General features: G+C 42.0%; 1 protein-coding gene across 9 annotated transcripts in view; it reads right to left on the bottom strand.

The window, feature by feature from the left end:
• Positions 1-93: 93 nt before the first annotated feature.
• PIAS2 (protein inhibitor of activated STAT 2) overlaps positions 94-17,948 on the bottom strand; it is a 31,403-nt gene continuing 13,548 nt past the window's right edge. The window contains exons 6-15 of one of the 9 annotated variants that reach the window (XR_010607821.1): positions 14,088-14,222; positions 10,561-10,666; positions 10,066-10,139; positions 9,244-9,404; positions 8,508-8,641; positions 7,931-8,102; positions 5,643-5,782; positions 3,760-3,797; positions 1,838-2,109; positions 94-471 (exon numbers count right to left, since the gene is read on the bottom strand). Coding sequence is in view for 4 of the 9 variants with exons in the window: in XM_065656179.1 (XP_065512251.1) it covers positions 1,930-2,109; positions 3,760-3,797; positions 5,643-5,782; positions 7,931-8,102; positions 8,508-8,641; positions 9,244-9,404; positions 10,066-10,139; positions 10,561-10,666; positions 14,088-14,222 (1,140 nt within the window). In the remaining 5 variants the exon portion in view is untranslated. Of the gene's footprint in view, positions 2,110-2,782; positions 3,077-3,759; positions 3,798-4,643; positions 5,166-5,642; positions 5,783-7,930; positions 8,103-8,507; positions 8,642-9,243; positions 9,405-10,065; positions 10,140-10,560; positions 10,667-14,087; positions 14,223-17,948 lie in introns of those variants that run through there. The other 8 variants (XR_010607822.1, XR_010607823.1, XR_010607824.1 and 5 more) reach the window with 8 other exon arrangements.

Raw genomic sequence — 17,948 nt, 5'->3', positions numbered from 1 at the left:
TCAGGTTGGCATTAGGAATACAAACAGCATCTTCAACAACAGATACCAGTTTTAAACACTTTATTCAGAATTACTCTGGAACTACTTCTCCATACTCTTATCATTCAAGTCACTGTGCAATTGTGATGCAGAAACCACTGATCTGCCGCAGGCCATTAGGAAAAAAACTTCAGGAGTAGCATGGCTTTATTGGAAATAAGTCATGCTAAAAACTGATCCTTAACAGGTACAAAAAAAAAATTCAACAGATAAGGAAGAGAGAAGAAAGATCGGACACAATATTAAGACCAACATGTGAACTGAAGACTGGCATGAAAGATCATATAAAAAAGGCAATGAGGAATAATAACGCAGCATTAAAGGTGGGAGTACAGGGCAGACAAGTTACAATACATCCTGCTTCAGTATTTCTTGTCCAGGTACTTGGTTCAAATACCACAACAGTAACGGAAGGCAAAAAGCACCAGACATCTGAGTAAAGAAATAAGAAAAGAGGAACACAAAATTAGGAAAAAGTGAAAGCTGGTAATTAGGGAAGGAATAATCTCAAATACAGTTACTCAACAGAAACACAACACTTGGGAAAACTGCTATGTCAACATATATAGACAATACCGTTATTCCAGCTCTATGGAAATGACTCTTATTTTCCTGGTGTATAACCTCTTCCACATCAAGCACTGCTGAGGTTTTCCTTGGAGGCGTGTGGGGAGACACTGCACACACGCAACAAAGCAGCAGATTCCTCAGAGGAATAAAACAGGAGGGATTTACTCTCATCCGATTAGAAAATCCATAATTTGGAGGCCACATAATGTGGGACAAAGCATCGTTAAGCCCTAAACACATAATTCCAGTTAGGTGGGAACTCTGCAGCTACAGCTTTTGTCTTCCAAAAAGCCGAGCATCCCCTGCCGCACGCCAGAGTGCAGTATTCCTGAGCAGAACACGGCAGTTATTGAAGTGACAGAAAATAAACCTGCACTGGACAAAGTAATTCCTTCTTTGTCTCCTTACAGCTGCTACAGAAATCCTGCTCTTCACTTGATCATTCAGTGGAGGCACCAAGAACATTGTAACCTAAATTTGAGTTTAAAGGTGCTTTTTTTTTTCCCCTATCACCTCAAAGTTATCAAAGCCAGAAATTCAGCTGAAATTCAACTGTGCATAGTTTGGATTTTTCGGCGGTGGGGAGATGTCCTAATTCTGACATGACAGCAGAGTGATGGCGTGATGCAGGGGTTGCATAGATAATTTGTCCCTTCCCCAGCCTGAAGAACATTAAGAGGAAGAAGTCACAGCTTAGGATGTTGTTGCATTTAGGAAAAAACGTGAAATCAGGATTAAAAAAAAAAAAAAATCCCATTTACAGAGGGTTCTCCCACATCTCCCTAGTAAAGGAGAAGTGGGGAACAAAAGACATACAACAAAAGTCATGGCCATTTCACAAAGCTTCATTGTCTTAAGTGAAGTTTATTACAGGCCTCAGTGAAAACAGTAAAAATTCACCAATGCATACACTTTGCACTTCTGCCCAGGTTGTTGGTGTTCTGGAGTGGTTAAGTGCCTCTTTTTATTTTAAAAAAGTTTGTTTGTTTTTACATTATTGCTGTGTTTTACAACAAAATTAAAAACCATTTGTGGAATCCACCCAGCAACAAAAAGTCAGTTTCCCCAGAACAAGCCAAAAGCATAAAAGCACGTTCTGAAGGGGCCTTTTCTATACCAGCTATTTAATGAGGGAGAAAAAAAAATAGTAACAAAACAATCTAACTTCTGTTCCTAACGCAGATGAATTTACTCCATTTTCCAGAAGGCAAATCCTCTCAATAAATACCAGAACAACTTCCGAGATGCCCAAGTTCCAGAGAGGGGAGGCAGCAGCTCTGTGTGATTTCTCTTGGAGTCCCCAAAAAGCTGCCCCGTGTTTCAGTCCAGTGAGATGATGTCAGGAGCGCTGCCGCCGCTGGTGATCACCCCGGGCTCGCTCCTGCTCGAGGAGCTAACGTGCGTGCTGCTCTCGTGGTGACTGGTCGAGGTGATGATGCTGCCAGGCGTGCTGCTTGTTAAGGTTGAGGTGAGACTATCCAAAAACATAGGAGGACAGTACTGCTTGAAACAAACAATGAAGAATGAAGAGACTAACTGCACAAGGGAAATGTATGCTCTGAAGATACATCTTCCCTACGACAAGCACGGAACATGTTAACTAGCAGAACCTCATTAACACATGCACAGCAAGAACAGGAGTTCTGCAAACCAGCAAGAGACAAGCAGAGCTGGTAGCCACAAGCCTTTCTCCCTCATCCTCCCCCCTTTTTTAATTTTTTATTACTAACTGGTTAGCTTGAGCATTTACTAACACATTAAGAAACATTGTAATGACCACAAAAACACACCAAACACCCGCAGTGTTTGGAAAAATGTTCACTACCCACAGGCAAAACTGCGTATTTCAGGCTCCTTTCATCAAGAAAAAGCAGCAAAAAGCATTCTGCTACCTTGACGGAGGTTAAAATCATTTCATCCCCTCAAATGGCAGCACTGTACTAATCAACATTTTCATAGTATACACCCACAATTATACATGCAGGTCTCTAAACATTTTAGCAATGATAAATGAGCCCTGATCAAGTTTGATTAAGGAAAATTACTTAGTTGATTTCAATTTCCTGAAGTGGAAGACAAGCCTTCTCAAAGCAGAGCTCAACATTTTACACATTTAGAAACAGAACAAGGTTGCCAGGTGTCAAAGAGGATGATCTAAGACACCCCCCATGCACACACACACACTTGTTCAACACACTTTACTTTCTCTTACCCTGTGGATTCCAAGCTTGGGCTTATGTTTGGAACTGAGCCTGAACTGTTTGAACTGTCCAAAGTGGACACTTCACAGCAGCACACCTGCTTCCAGCCTCCCACATCAACAAACTTCTGTTATTCCCACTTTTGGCAGTTCAGATCTCAAGGTCAGGCACAGAGTATTGCAAGATCCAGTAAGTGGAAAGAAAAGGAGGAAGTTCATCCTTTGCTTTTAAGGCACCAGAAAGTCGAGTCCTATTACTGTTGTCTTCTAGTAACAGAGAGACGAAACAGAGGGTCTGCTTCAGATCCTCTTGTCTTAATTAGGGAGCCAACATTCCCCCACATTTCAAGGCTGTAGTCTTGTCTGTATAATAATCTAGTTACCATAAGAATCATTCTCCCTAATTCTGTAAAGTTTAAGTTTCCAGAGAAGGCAAAAACACCGCCCAGCTACTTCTGGCCTACAGAATTTCCATATAATCCAAAGCAAATGGGGTCTAAGTGTTACATGTGATTTATTATAAAAGTGTTCAGCCATGCACCTATCAAATTAGTGAGGATTTTTTTTTTAGAATAATCTCCTGCTAATATCAAAACCAACAGCAATCAGTGAGGTATTACAGAGCTTAACCTGGCCTACAGATACACAGTACAAAACTAAGACTGAAGTACACGAAGGGTGTATCCAAGTTAGTGCTGTGCAAGTATCCACTTTGGAAAGGCAAAAACTATCAATAAAGAGCAAGTTTCTATGCCTGGATTTATTGTAATGAGGCTAAACTGAATCCTCCCTTAATGCATCTTCATCGCTACCTCTTGTTGGGAAAATAGGTTTTGCCGGTCTGCGGTTAGGTCTAACTGCAAACATGATACAGATGATGATAGCACTTGAGCAGTATGTCACAAAAACCAGACTTGGAAATTAAACCTCAGAGCAGTTCAGACACATACCTGTGAATCGACTGGGATCAGCGAAAGAAAATCCAGACCTAGAAAGAAAACAAGGATAATAAACTGATGAGTCTTTCTTCATCACAACAAATGTAAGGAACTTTTTTTTGGTGGTCGTAGAACAGATTTTGCAATTGTTACACAAGTTTTTAAATGGAATATACCACGGTGACACCACTCTCAACGACTACTTCAGGCAGCAGCAACACGAGTTATCTAGTACAAGTGGCTCTTTTTAAGAATGAGAATGACATAATGATGTGTTATTCACTGGATATTGCAGGGTGGTTCAATGTGGTTGCTTAGATGAAGGTTGCTGTTTGGAGCTGTTGGTTCATAATGCGAGTTTCACTGCATATTGTACCTGACTTGGCCAAACTGGGACATGAAGAGTGTCATCACATTAAAGATGCTGGAATGAAGTAAAGTCACAACATGCACAAGTCCAAAAACAAGCAGCAGGTCTCTTCCTCCACCCACGGGCAGCCAATAAGGAAATATTTCTAATATCATCCCCGTTTTGTGTCTAGACAAATAAAAGGAATGAAGAAGAGGAAACTACAAGTAGTTGAACGTGTATCCTCTAAGAGCAGCAACAGCTAGCGTCCGTCTTATATGCCATTAGTGTGTAAGCATTTAGGGCAAGATGTTTAAAATTAGGAAACCAATGAGAAATCACAGCCTTTTTTGTTTCTAAATATTGGCCTTGTGTTTGCTATGTCAACAGAAAGAAATGGTAAATTTACTCCCTCCCTCTCCCCTCACCTCCAAATTTGTTCTGGCCAGTGGCATCTCCTCCTTTTCTCCATTTAGGGAAGAATTTTGAAGGAGATTTAAGAATCGTAGAATACCAGATTGGAAGGGACCACAAAGATCATCTGGTCTAACCTTTACTTGGCAAAAGAAAGCTCAGCTGCTTTACAGAACTGACAGCTTCTTTTGTTCTTGCACATTTATAGAACTTCATGGATGAAACAGTTCTAGTCATCCATTCTCTCAGCTTACTCTCCAATTTGGGAAAAAAATTGATTTTTTTGAATGAGAAGTGGAGGGAGGGAGCAGTAAGGGAACCAAAATGGACAGAGAAATAAAGGGAATGATATCCAGCCCATTGCCAAACTGGTGCTGAAAGAAGAGGAAAAAACCCAGAGACGTTGCAGGGGAGAAATGGAGACAGGCAATGGAGCAGGGGAGAGGGAAGTACAGGAGGCCAGCGTGACACCTGTCACCACAAGTCACCATCTCCTGGGCTCTGGGTTCATTACAGCCGGCAAAGAGAACCCCAGAGTCCCTATATACAGCGTTCTTTTCAAGGAGCCAGGGTAGAAAACAATCAGTATCCCCACCTTTTTGTCTGATATTTAGCAGCAGTGTTGAAGAATACATCATAGGCATTTAGGGTATGTCTAGGTAAAGAAAGTCGATAGAGGTCAGCTTACATATTGTAGCTCACCTTAACCTTTTTTCATAAATTCTAGACAGAGCACCACTAGAATCAGGCAGCAGAACATATCTACATCTAGGGCTGGGATGAGTCAGCGCCATTACGTTTGCAGAACTTAAATAAAGCAGCTGCTCTCCCTTGTGTCTACAACACGTAACAACTGGATGTTCACACAAAGTCTAACTCATTATAGCAAGAAGTGTTTCTGGCTGCTGTTCCAAAAAATGCCAATTTGTACCCCAGAAGCAATATGTTTCACATCACCATCTGAAACAGGAAAGACAGCCTGTGCTGGACTTGTCTAGACATCACATCAGTACAATACTGCATAAAATCTTGTTCTATTAAGAAAAAAGAGTTGATCAATTCTCCAATTTTTACCCACCCCACCAAATTAACAAGGCTGTCAGAACACAGATGAAAAATAGCTACCACCTACCTGGCAAGTCTGATGAAATACTGGATATTGGTGGGTGATGGAATGGTACTGGGTAGTCTGTTAATGAAGGAGGAATAGCAGCAGCATCGACCGTCGTCACGCTGGGCACTCTGACAGTGGATGGCTGATACATGAGAACCCTGTTTCAAACAGCATGGGAAGTTACAAACAACCTGGCCGTTAGTTACAAACGAGAAATCACGCACCGCTGTGCGTTCCGAGTCGCAAGATCGCTACATTACAACACAACTACGGCGTGGCTACTCACTACTCACTCTTTAACAGTCTTCATAATAACATGACTGTATCTTGGCACTCAACAGCTGCTGTGACGTAAGAGCAAGTTGGCATTAAAACAAAGTACAGTGCTGGAGTCATTTATACCGGTTTGCCACCCAGAGACAGAAATGGATCTGTGGAGTGCCCCAGGAGGGATGTGCAGGGGGCCAGAGCCAGGGGGAGAGCACTCATTTCAATTTCTCCACGTTTCCTCAGTGTTAACCTGTCACACCAAGGGCACGACTGTTATTCAGCCCTGGGAGCACAGATTACACACGTGGGAGTTTAGTATCAAAGGCTTCTTTACTCACAGCTTGAGCTATGTTCAGCTCTCTAGGAGAACACAACCAGTTAAAACCCTCCTGCAGCCCCACTTTCTGCCTGATGACTTTGTGGCACTGTTAAATACGACACTGCAGGTGTTCAGGCACCAGCCTCATCCATAAAAATACTTTCTAAAATTCCAAGGCAGGTGGAAATAAACAGAGTCCTGCATCCCACCCTGCAGCTGTGTTACCTGCTCACATCTTCCCACACTGCTGCACTGGTGCATTTATACTACTTCTGATTTTAGAAACTTGGATTTCAGACCCTCCCTTCTCAAGCACCTCTTACATTTCAACCTATGTTGCTTCTGCCTGTAAGACAATATGGTTTTGCCAAAACTAGCATTCAGGAAAGATTGTTTACAGGAGATAAGTTATTCCCCCAGAAGCCTGGCTTTGACTTGGATTTAAAGAATGAAAACATGCCATTTCCACATCCAAACAGTAAGGAAAATTCACTGGTCGCCGATACACAAGAAAACTCGCTGCTTCTACGATTACAGTTGCAGGTAGCCATTTCAGACAAACACAAGAGTGTGGAAGGAAGGCTTGGTGCCTTCTGAAAATTCATTAAGAGATGTATTTGTAGCTATTTTTCTTACAAAAATAAGAAACAAAGTCTCCTGCAGAAGGACTCCTCCACAGCCCTCACAACAAGCAACAGCATTTCAGTATCACCGCTGCAAGTTATCGAAGACAACCAACTATTTGCTCCCCAAAGGCCACATGTTCCTGCAGACTAGAGACACTACCCCTGCTCATTACTTTAAGAGCTGATGAAACAGAAGGGGGTTGTTTTAATTACCATTGTTTTAAGACAAGACATAAGGCACTACACTGAGAGAGACAGACACATGCCTCATGCATGCAGCAACACTAACAAAAAGCTGACACTTAGAATCGCCTCATGGAGCAGCAACTCCTGGTGACGTTCAACAGTGTCCCCTCCCTGCAGGGGAGCAAGAACTTTCCGGAAGCCACAAAGAGTAACTGCAGCTGAGTTGCATGGATTGGGACAGACAGAAGGCAGCACAACAGCAGAGCAGCTGGTCAAACCTGCCACTGAAGTCAGACATGACTACAAAGATGAAGCAGTTGACAGCGGACTTAGGAGATCATTGGTTGTGCTAATGAAGGTGCAGAACTAACCGATAACCACAAACAGTGTCCAAGATATTCCAGAGTTTAACAGAGAGATGGAAGAAAAGCTCATCTTGATTCAAAACAGCAAAGCACCTCCCTTCCAGGACTGACAGGATGGATGAAACACACAACACAGTCTAATTTCCTGGGCACCAGAGCAGATTAGATAAAGGCTGTAATAGTGAGAGGAAGCCTTTCGGGTGACACTAAGCAAGAATGCATAAAGCTCCTCCACTTGGCATCATCTGCTTTCTCGAGAAGAATCCCATCCATTAGCCTAATCAGTTTCCTTTTCTATAGAAAATTATCCCTGCAAAAACAGCAACAGCAAGCGCAAGTCTTTTGTGAGATGTAAAACTATTTAATAGCATCTTGCCTGTACAAAGGTACTGGATCGATACATCCTTCTGCAAGGAGAGGCCTAGAAATTCTCCTCTGGAAGTGGGGAGCTGGATCCCAAAGAGATGACAAGCCCATTCATCTACACATCAGTTTATCTGTGACATTACAGCATAACAACTAACTTTAAAATTAACAAACCCTTTGGTTGGGCTTCCTTGCGTTTCAGACATAAATATGCACTTCCTTTTGGCAGGAGGATCTTCCTCTTCATCAGAAGAGCTTTCTATAGTCAAGTCAATAACATCAACTTTCTTCTTGTTTACCTCATTGGCCACCGTCACAGAACAGGGTTTGCTCACAACACTGGAACCTAAACAAGAAAATAAAATATCACTGTTTTTTAAAGGCTGCTGACATTAGAAGTTTCTATTTGCAACAGAACCAACATCTCAAACCCTGGTTTAGCTCATCTTCCTGGCCACTACAGAGAATGTTATGGCCCAGGAACAGTTCTATTAGTATTCTGTATCAGGTTAAGATTATTGAAGCACAAACTTTAATCTTCGCTTACCAGTTTAGGACCTAAAACAAGACTAGCTGTTCATTTACTTAATTGCTATTACAATAAGCAAAGACAAAATCTACAAATTCACACTTATAGTTGAGAAATATCAACTCCACCGAACAAACATCAACATCCACACACATTATCCCAGTGATAACTAAGTCTCCAAGACTTTTTGTTGGTTTGCAACCACCACCCAGATGTACATACTTTCTATTTTGGTGCACTGTGGACTTGAGACTTTCACAGCTTCTTTCTTTGGCCTCATGGGACACCAGGAACCATCTTCTTGGAATTTGATCTCATCCACATCTGAACATTCATTAAGGATTTCCATAAAGAGCCTGAAAAATAAAAGCAGTTTCCAATTTTGATTCCAGGCTTTTGCCAAGTGAAAAGGAAACACAGTTGGAAAGCTAATTGTGGTCACCTTCAACCCATAGCCCATACCGTCACCCTAATTAGTCTTACCTACATGTCTGCAATTACAGCCTTTGCGAACACCCAGATATCAAAACCCAGGAGAGTATCCCAACGTACCTTGATTCCACTCCAACATTACTGCAATTCATAGATTTCCATACAGACATAGAAATCATCATCTTTGGAATCAAGTTTCATCCTAAGTTTAAGTTTAAAATTTAAAGTAAATTGCCTCAGAGACAGGGTCATGTAAAAGGGAGCCCTATCCCTAGATGTCACATTTGGGTTTCTCCAGAGGAAACATGCTGAGGCTCAAGAGCTTGATGATGCAATTAGAAGATAAACTTATGTACTTCATTACATGGGAACAGGCACTAACAGAGCCAAATAGTTCCTCCCAGTCTAAAATATTTTGACAAAGAAAATAGCACGAAATGGCTAAACCTCAAGTCACAAAAGTAGCTATCGAGTACATCATGAGAAATTTTCAGTAATTCTGTAATCCGCAAACCCAGACTCTTACCCATCTAATATTAGGCTCTCATAAGCTGCCTTTTTGTCACAGACAGGGCAGATCCACGTAGGCTTCTTTTCATTCATTTGAAGATAAAGAGCAGCATCAAAACATTGCAGGTGTGTGCAAGTCACAGCCCGGCATGGGATTGTCAGTCTCATTTTTCCCAGCTGCAGGAGATGAATTTAAAGAGTGTGAGAACGGAAGAGAGCAAAGCAGGCCTGGATGGCTAACAATTAAATCGGGGGTGAAGTAACTCTCTTCTCACAGCAGAGCTGCCCAATGCTAAGGTCACTGGAGGCAAATCCACCCGATCAGAGCATGTACGGTGCACTTAAAGGAACAATAAAGCCATCCCCAAAGTCCCCATCGAGTTGAAAACAGAAACATTTCTAATGGACATGCGGCAGTGCTATTTCTAAGATTTTGCACCCACTTTATCATTTTCTTTCAGCGAAATATTTCGAGGGATTTTGTAAGTTCCAACTATTTTAGACTCAAAATGGCATTAGACCCATTTTAACATCTAACTTAAACCAGTCACAAACACAAGGCCAGTTTCTACCTGGGAAGAGAAACCCCAAGGCAGCATTACCTTGTTACAAGGTAATCCTTTTTTTTTTTGTTATAGCAAGAGATGAGGAGATTTAAAGTTTTATTTATCACTGTGCCCTTTAATTATTCTGTCACCCTGCCCAATTATTTTGTATTAATGAATCGGTATAAGCCAGAAGCCAGTGAAGTTCCTAAAGCAGTGCCTTTTAAAAGCAGCCCAACTGCACTACAGATGAATACAAAAATCTGTACACGATTATTTCCTGCCATACTTACAGGACACATCAGAGAAACCCGCAGACTGGTTGTGGCAATCTCACTATCAGGATCCGCAGTTAGTTTTTCTTTAACTATTAAAATAAAGAAGTTAGACACCATTACTTAAAATGCTAATCTTGATTTGACTGTTTCCAGCCATCTAAAAAAAAAATTAAGCATCTAGGAAACTAGTTCAAAGCAACAGCAAACAATAGTTTTCGGTTTTTTAAGTGACTGGCAAACACTGTTCATGACAAGATTGTTTGATGTGCAGCAGATGCACTAAAAGCCACAACGGTTAGCGGAGCAAACTCAACCCAACATGTGAAGAGATAAAATAATTATCAGAGAGTGAGGCATGATGCCTCAGCAACAACAAAGAGAACCTTTGATACTACGGGCATGACCTTTCTTTTCAAAATGCTGCAAATCCCCTAAATATTACCAGTTCTACTTTTAAAGAGCCACCAACCACCCTGAAAAAGTACAGAGATGCAAATTAATTTGACTTACTTAGTGCTCTGGAATGATCGGGGTTTCTGATACCTTTCATTTTTAACCTCTGCAAAAGCATAGCTGAAGTGAGCTGACGAACAAGATACACAGACATGGAGTAATTCTACAAAAAGAAGGATTAAAGATTAAATATTGGTTTCGTACAGTACTTCCACTATGATAACAGGTGACTATTTACACTATTTATAGCATACAGTAAAAACAAAAATGTTAATTTTTTACTTAAGAGTTACGAAAAGCATTGGCAGATGACTTCATTACTGTAAAATATCCCAATATTCTGCCACAATTCTTAAGTACAATTGTTCTACTGCAATTATGATTTAACTAAGAATAACTCCGCAACCAAGAAACAATCTGGGCTCTTTTCTTGGAAAGATGATTTAGACTGATGACACACCTCCTCAAACATGCAGTCTTTCAGAACTTGTCATGTTTGTCTCCTAAATCCTTCCCTGTTTTTTCAGTGTCAATCTGTTAGCCTTTAAGCCAAGCCGTGTTACACCATATCTACTCCTCCAAGGCTGCCCACATTCCCCAGCATTTACTACTCTTCCCTAATTCACACCACTTGCAAGCTGCTTTTCCTCAGCCTTCACCCTCTCTTCAAGGTCACTAACGAAGAGAAAATTCTGGAAGTCACAGAAACCCAGACTGGTTGGGGCTGAAGGGACCTCTGGAGACCAGCCAGTCCAACCCACCTGCTCAAGCAGGTTCATCAGAGCAGATCACACAGGGTCATGTCCAGGGGGGTCTGAATGTCTGCAGACAAGGAGACTCCACAACCTCTCTGGGCAGCCTGGTCCAGGCTCTGGCACCTCAAAATAAAGAAGTTTCTCCTCATATTCAGATGGAACCTCCTGTGCTTCAGTCTGTGCCCGCTGCCCCTCATCCTGTCGTTGGGCACCACTGAACAGAGTCTTGTCCATTCTCTTGACATCCATCCCAGAGATATTTATAAACATTGATAAGATCCCTCTCAGCTTCTCTTCCCCAGCTGAACAGCCCCAGCTCTCTCAGTGTCTCCTCATCACAAATGTGCTCCAAACTCCTCAGCATTTTTTTGTCCCTCCGCTGGACTCTCTCCAGTAATTCCTTGTCCTTCTTCAACTGGGGAGCCCAGAACTGGACACAGAACTCCAGATGTGGCCTCACCAGGGCAGAGCAGAGCGGGAAGAACAACCTCCCTCCACCTGCTGGTCACGCTTTTCCTAATGCACCCCAGGGACCATTGGCCTCTGGGCCACAAGGGCACATTGCTGGCTCACGGTCACCCTGCTGTCCACCAGGACTCCCAGGTCCTTCTCTGCAGAGCTGCTTTCCAGCAGCTCAACCCCAGCCTGTACTGGTGCCTGGGGTTGTTCCTCCCCAGGTGCAGGACCCTACACTGGCCCTTGTTGAACTTCATGAGGTTCTTCTCTGCCCAGCCCAGCCTGTCCAGGTCTCACTGGATGGCAGCACAGCCTCTGATGTGTAAGTCCTTCCTACGAGTTTGGTATCATCAGCAAACTTGCTGAGCGTGCACTTGGTCTCTTCATCCAGGTCACTGACGAACAGGTTGAACAGGACTGGACAGAGTACTGACCCCCGGGGAATCCCACTAACTACAGGCCTCCAACCAGCCTCTGCACCGTTTACCACAACCCTCTGAGCTCTGCCACCCAGCCAGTTCTCAATCCATCTCACCATGCCACTACTGCAGAATAATAACCATTTCATCTGTACAACAAATATAACCTGCAGTCTCTTATTTCCACTCCTTGCCAGTCCCCTTCATAAGGTTCCTATACTGTCTAGATATTACACAAGAATTTTGAACATCTACTGCCCTGCTCCTCTTTTACTACCAATATGAAACCAGAGAACTTTACCTCTTGTGGAAAAGTGGCACAACCTCCAATTTATCAGCTTCCATGAGATTATGTTTGGCAGATACAAGGTGGGTGATGAAAGCTGGGGTCAAGCAGGAGAGGCTGAGACCACACACAACCCTGCAGCTATTTCAAGATTCTTGTGCTTTATGATTGGGAAGCAACCGCTTAGATCTCGCCCTTCACTTCTGCTTTGGAAAAAACTTCTGTCAGCACTGCCCTTCATTTATTTTCTGAACATGAGCTTTCTCCCCAATGTCTTTTTAAAAAAATTTAGTGTGTAAAAGCTTATACTGGAGTCTCACTTGGAAACGTGGTATCTCTAGTTCACAGATACTGATGAAAAATAAGAGGTAAGCTAGTTTGATAACTGAATCCAAAATGATTTACACAACTAGTCATAGAAGAATAATTAGTTCTTGACTTCCCAACAGCTGAAAAGGCTGCTGCAACAGCTTTTTAGACCTAGGAAGAATTCAGAAGTTCTTCAGTAAATCCATAGCGGGATTTCTAAACAACCGCACATTTTAAAAGCTAATTCCATTTAAACTGCAATTAAACTTGGCACCAGAAAGCAACAGGTTTCACATTTCAGTCACCACCCCCTTTATCTCCTGCCACCTGAAGCCTAGCGTGCTTCTCCCCCACTGCAGCTTTTCATGAAGTTCAGGATTGTGTTATTTTTTTTTTCCTTCCCCTAGCTCTCCATCCTTCCTTACATTGAGTCAGTTCTCCCTCAAGTCACCCAAGTTTCCAGGAATACTCTTTCATTTGCAAGAATAAAACCACACTGCTCAGATATCCTACAATACAAAACAAACACACCACACAAGTCTGGTCCAGCCAAGTGTGGTCGAGATCGATCAAGCCCAGGAAGAGCTGACACCAGCAGCGTGACACCTCCCCAGTAAAGCCTTCCCAGCAACCTGCCATCTAAGAGCCTTCTGAGCTGGAAATTCCAGTCCCATTTTGATTTATTTACAAGCAAAGTTTTAAATCGATTCAGAGAGGCTATTTTCATGTAAAAAAGGGATCTCAAATGAATAAAAATGGAAATATCCATTAACCAGTTCTTCCTCTGAAATAAAAACTGTTTTTGTAAAATTGTTTGGTATTAAAGACATTAGTTTGAAAGACAAATCTCAAAAGCAAATGCCTGTCTCCACCCCCATGGCCTTGGCACATCCGGTCAATTTAAAGAGCCTTTTCCAAAGGACAGTTAAAATAGATACTGAGAAATGCACCTTAGAAGATATGGCGTCATAATTTCAGATTACCACACCATCAGGCTTCAAGCAAGAACTGAGGTTTTCCTTTTGTTATTTTGTCAAGCTTGGGCTGCTTTGTACTATTTAGACCACAAAGATTTTTGGTATTTCTGGCATACTTCAGCCAACCCCTAACAGCAGGCTTTCTAATGTGAATTCTCCAAGGAAGTCTTTGCCACCTGTATGCAAATCTTCTATATATTACTGTAAACTATCACAATTCCAGAGCAAACTTTGTTTCCTGGCACTGATAATAAGCTTCACCACCTCACACTAAACACTTGCTGGAATATGCCTCACCAGCAACATCAGGCAGCGGGGGAGAAGGAATGCTAGATTATGTTATTTAGATTATTTTCCACATCCTACAGAAATTACACTTTACCTTTCCAATTTCAGAAGCCCAGGAAATGGAAATCTGGTTTGGCACTGCCGACGACAACCTAACTAGAGATGTTATATTCAAGGGGCGCCCAGGTCGCTTCTGTTCAATTCCATTTTTTGGGGGTGGAGCGTATCCCTACAGGAAGAAAGGACAAGGAAAGCATTACTAAGTCTCTCCACTGTATTCTGAAACCTGCTGAACAGCTTTGTTAGTTTTAAACAGACCTCTGGGACGCAGGTAAACCCAGAGGCTCTCTAAGCTAGAGACTAAATTCAACACTTACTCTGAGAAATATCAGTCTTTGACAGTTTAATGCCACAAGTGAAACACAAATTTAAAGCATTTTTTGGTTTAAAATGGTTTTACCGAAGTTTTGAAAAGGTAAAAGAAAAGACAGTCTTGGTCCAGGTAAGTTCACTGAATGAATAAAAAGCAATATTAATACTTTGTCCTTTTTTTTTTTCTCCGCCATCCCACTGAAAGAGAGTGGAACATCGCAAGGACACGGTAAGTCATGAAGAGTTAACTCCCTGTTTCACACCCAGAAAATACTTGGATGCCATTTAAGAAACAATAGTCTTGGAACAAGAGCTCCATGTCTCCTCGGTGTCTGCTTTGCCTTGCACCAACTACACCAGCCCCATCAGTGACAGGTTCTCATCTGTGCTTTGCCAGGGCCCCTGAAGAACAGCTCTACATGAAATATCAGCTGTATTTCAGAGCTAACAGGCTTTGCTGTTGTCTGCAGAAACAAAATAAACTATATATTGTTTGCTCAGCTTTGAAGAAGACCTTCACAACCTGGACTGCTTCTCTCTGTAGTTGTATTTCCTATGTAATGTTTGTGAATTGAATCAGGAGGCATCCTGTTCCCTTTTGCTTCTAGGCAAACACACACTCGCCAGCACATTGTGAGCAGAAAGTACTTGTGCTATGAGAGAGGGCACATGGACTAACTGCAGCTTATTCCTCTTGCCCTGCATCTGCCACGAGGAAAGCAAGCCAGTCTGTAACAGAAACTCTGAAAAATCTCCTTTTTCAGCTCACACAAACAGCCTGCAGGCCACTCACCTCAAAAAGTCATCCTGCATCAGAAGGACGACACTAAGAGATCACAGCCCTATGTCTTGCACAGAACCAACCGGCAGATCTAATTTAGTTCAAGACAGTGTTGTTCCATAGAAGAAACTCTCCCAGAAAGGATATGCTGAAAACCCACACACATATATTGTTTTACACACACATTCGCAGCCTAGTGCTTGGGAAAAAAAAAAGTTACTTTGAAAGACGTTGAGTCTGAAAATAAACAACAGAAATAAAGAGCTGCTTCCACTTATCAATCAAGTATACCAGAGGATAATCACGGACTTTAAGCCAAGAAGGACCCAATAGTTGTCACATCATTTCCTGCGTTTCCAAAGCAGCTCTACTCCCCATCCATACATTTCACCTGACAACCAAGCCCTGGCTGTGCCTCACCACTGCCCTTTGTTAATTTCAGACTTGCAGTGACAGAAAAGGGACTCAGAGCTTCTACCGGGCCAGAGCATCAATCAATTGCTGAAGAATTGTTTCTAAAATGGTTCTCATCCCAGATGATGAGTGACCCAGTAGGTACCATGCACCTTACCACATGTGCTCTGCCACAGAACATACTAGGCAGCAGGCACAGAATTAACAGAATAAATATTCTGCCATTTATTTAATCAGACATAACAGCTGCAGCCATTTATAGAGTATATTTCCCAATTGCTCTGCTCCAGTAGGCTTCTCTACTATGGTGAATTTACAATGAGCTTATGTCAACAAACTCATGTTCCCTGCAATATTGAGGAGTATTTCCACACATACTGTATCAGCCACAACAACCCTGCTGGTCTCCAACCTAAAATGAAGCCGCCTTGCTTTCAAGAGAGCAAGGATGCTAGTTCTCTTATATTTCCCAACTTTTTTTTTTTTTTTTGACAGAGTGCAGTGCATGTGCTGCATTTCAGTCAAGTTTTTGATGTTTTCTTCCATGGAGCAATGATCTTGCTATCAGATTCAGTCTTGTACTCCTAGAACACTTTAGAATTTTCCCTTCACAGCCTTCCAGGAGTTAAGTAAAGAGCACTCTGCCTGCCTATCACAACCAGCACTGTCTAGCTAGGCTGCCAATTCTAGTGGCTCTTTGGGTCTTCAAGTCTTCCATGCTTCTTGCAAGAACCATGTTAGTCAAAAATAGGTGGAATCAGCTAGAGCCAGAAAAAAACTACCAACAGAAAGAGTGATTGCTCTTTTATGTGGCTATTTCCAGCCTGCCCTGACATATTTGGTTTTGACCTTGGAAACAGACCTGCAGCGGTCTGCAGAGGTCCTCCAGGAAGAAAAACAAATTACCTTTTTGGACTTTCGCATTTTGTCTTTCCTACAAGAGAAGTCAAGAGAAGAAACACCTGCTGTAGTGCATTACATATAAAATCCTTGTTATAAGACCAGACACCAACATGCGGATATCTACATTTATTCCTTTTTAAGTCAGAACCCACACAAGAACAGGAGCACACAGCTGTAGAAATAAAACAAAACACCATGGTAGCATGAGTTGCCACAACCTGAAGCAGTACTGGCACACTGGCAGCATTTCCTTCAAGTTTTTGGTAAGGATTGCAGCCAAGGAGATGACTGAGAATAATTTACAGACCTCTGCAGAGGCATGAACTGCTATATCAAGGAAATACAAGACAGTACTCACTCAATAGTTGTACAAATTGGCAATAAAGGCTAGCATCACGGACTAATTACCTAACACTAACACTACCGAGCTGGACAACAGTGGTCTTTGAGGAAAATAAGTTATCTTACATTTCCTGCAACAGAAAGGAACCATGAGAGGGATATGGACAGTGACCAAATCAACAAAAAAAATATTTGCAGGAGAACTCAGACTGAACTGTATTTGTCATTCAGCTCATAATGAAGGACGAAAGGAACAGAAGTTGCTGAGACAATATCATTTATTCACTTTCTCACCTAAAGTTTCTACTGAGGAGATTAAAGAGTCATGATATGCAGGAAGAACCTACAGAGTTTAGATCTAAAAGCAAGAATCCAAGATTACAAACCATTTTTGCTACAGCTGTGACATACGTTACACACAAAATGGACAGCATAACACAGCATAGCAGGGCATAAACTATATTACCCCGTTTCCCCAAAAATAAGCCCTAGCATGATTTTTCAGGATTTTTGAGGATGCTATAAATAACCCCTACTCCAAAAATAAGCCCTAGTTACAGTTCATTTAAAAAGTCAATTTAAATAGCGTCCAGGCAGCTATACATGTAAAAAGTAAGCATCTTTTGGAGCAAAAATTGTATAAGACCCTGTCGTATTTTTGGGGAAACAGGGCAGCAAGACTGAGAGTCAGCAGACATTGATGTCCACAGGTAATACCAGACCCAGTTCTTTTTGGTGGGTCACTTAAATAAAGGAAAAACTGCAGAAGAAAGAAGGGAATCCTGCAAGTTTATCACAGAGAACATAACTGGCATTTGCAGAAAACACTGACCAGAAAACATATGAAAGGAACCCTCTTACACCCTGAAGACAGAGAAAAGAACAGTGATCCAATGGTTAAAGAAGTAGGGGGAAGAGAAGCTAGAGAGTCTCATCTGAGCAGAGGCAAAAAAAAGAAGCAGTGATGGTCACATATGGCAGGAGGAGGGGTACAGGGCAACACATCTGACACCCCAAGAATGTGACAAACATTCTGAAAGAGACATTTCACACCTCATCTCCCCACACAGCATTTTTCCAAATCCACTGCTGAAAAAACCTTCTGTACTACTACTTTTTCTATCTTCTATAGCTTTCAGAACG

This window comes from Caloenas nicobarica, chromosome Z (assembly GCF_036013445.1).
Source record: "Caloenas nicobarica isolate bCalNic1 chromosome Z, bCalNic1.hap1, whole genome shotgun sequence".
NCBI classification, from domain to species: Eukaryota; Metazoa; Chordata; class Aves; order Columbiformes; family Columbidae; genus Caloenas; species Caloenas nicobarica.
Note: the sequence above shows the minus strand (reverse complement) of the source record. Positions and strands in the feature narration are given on the sequence as shown.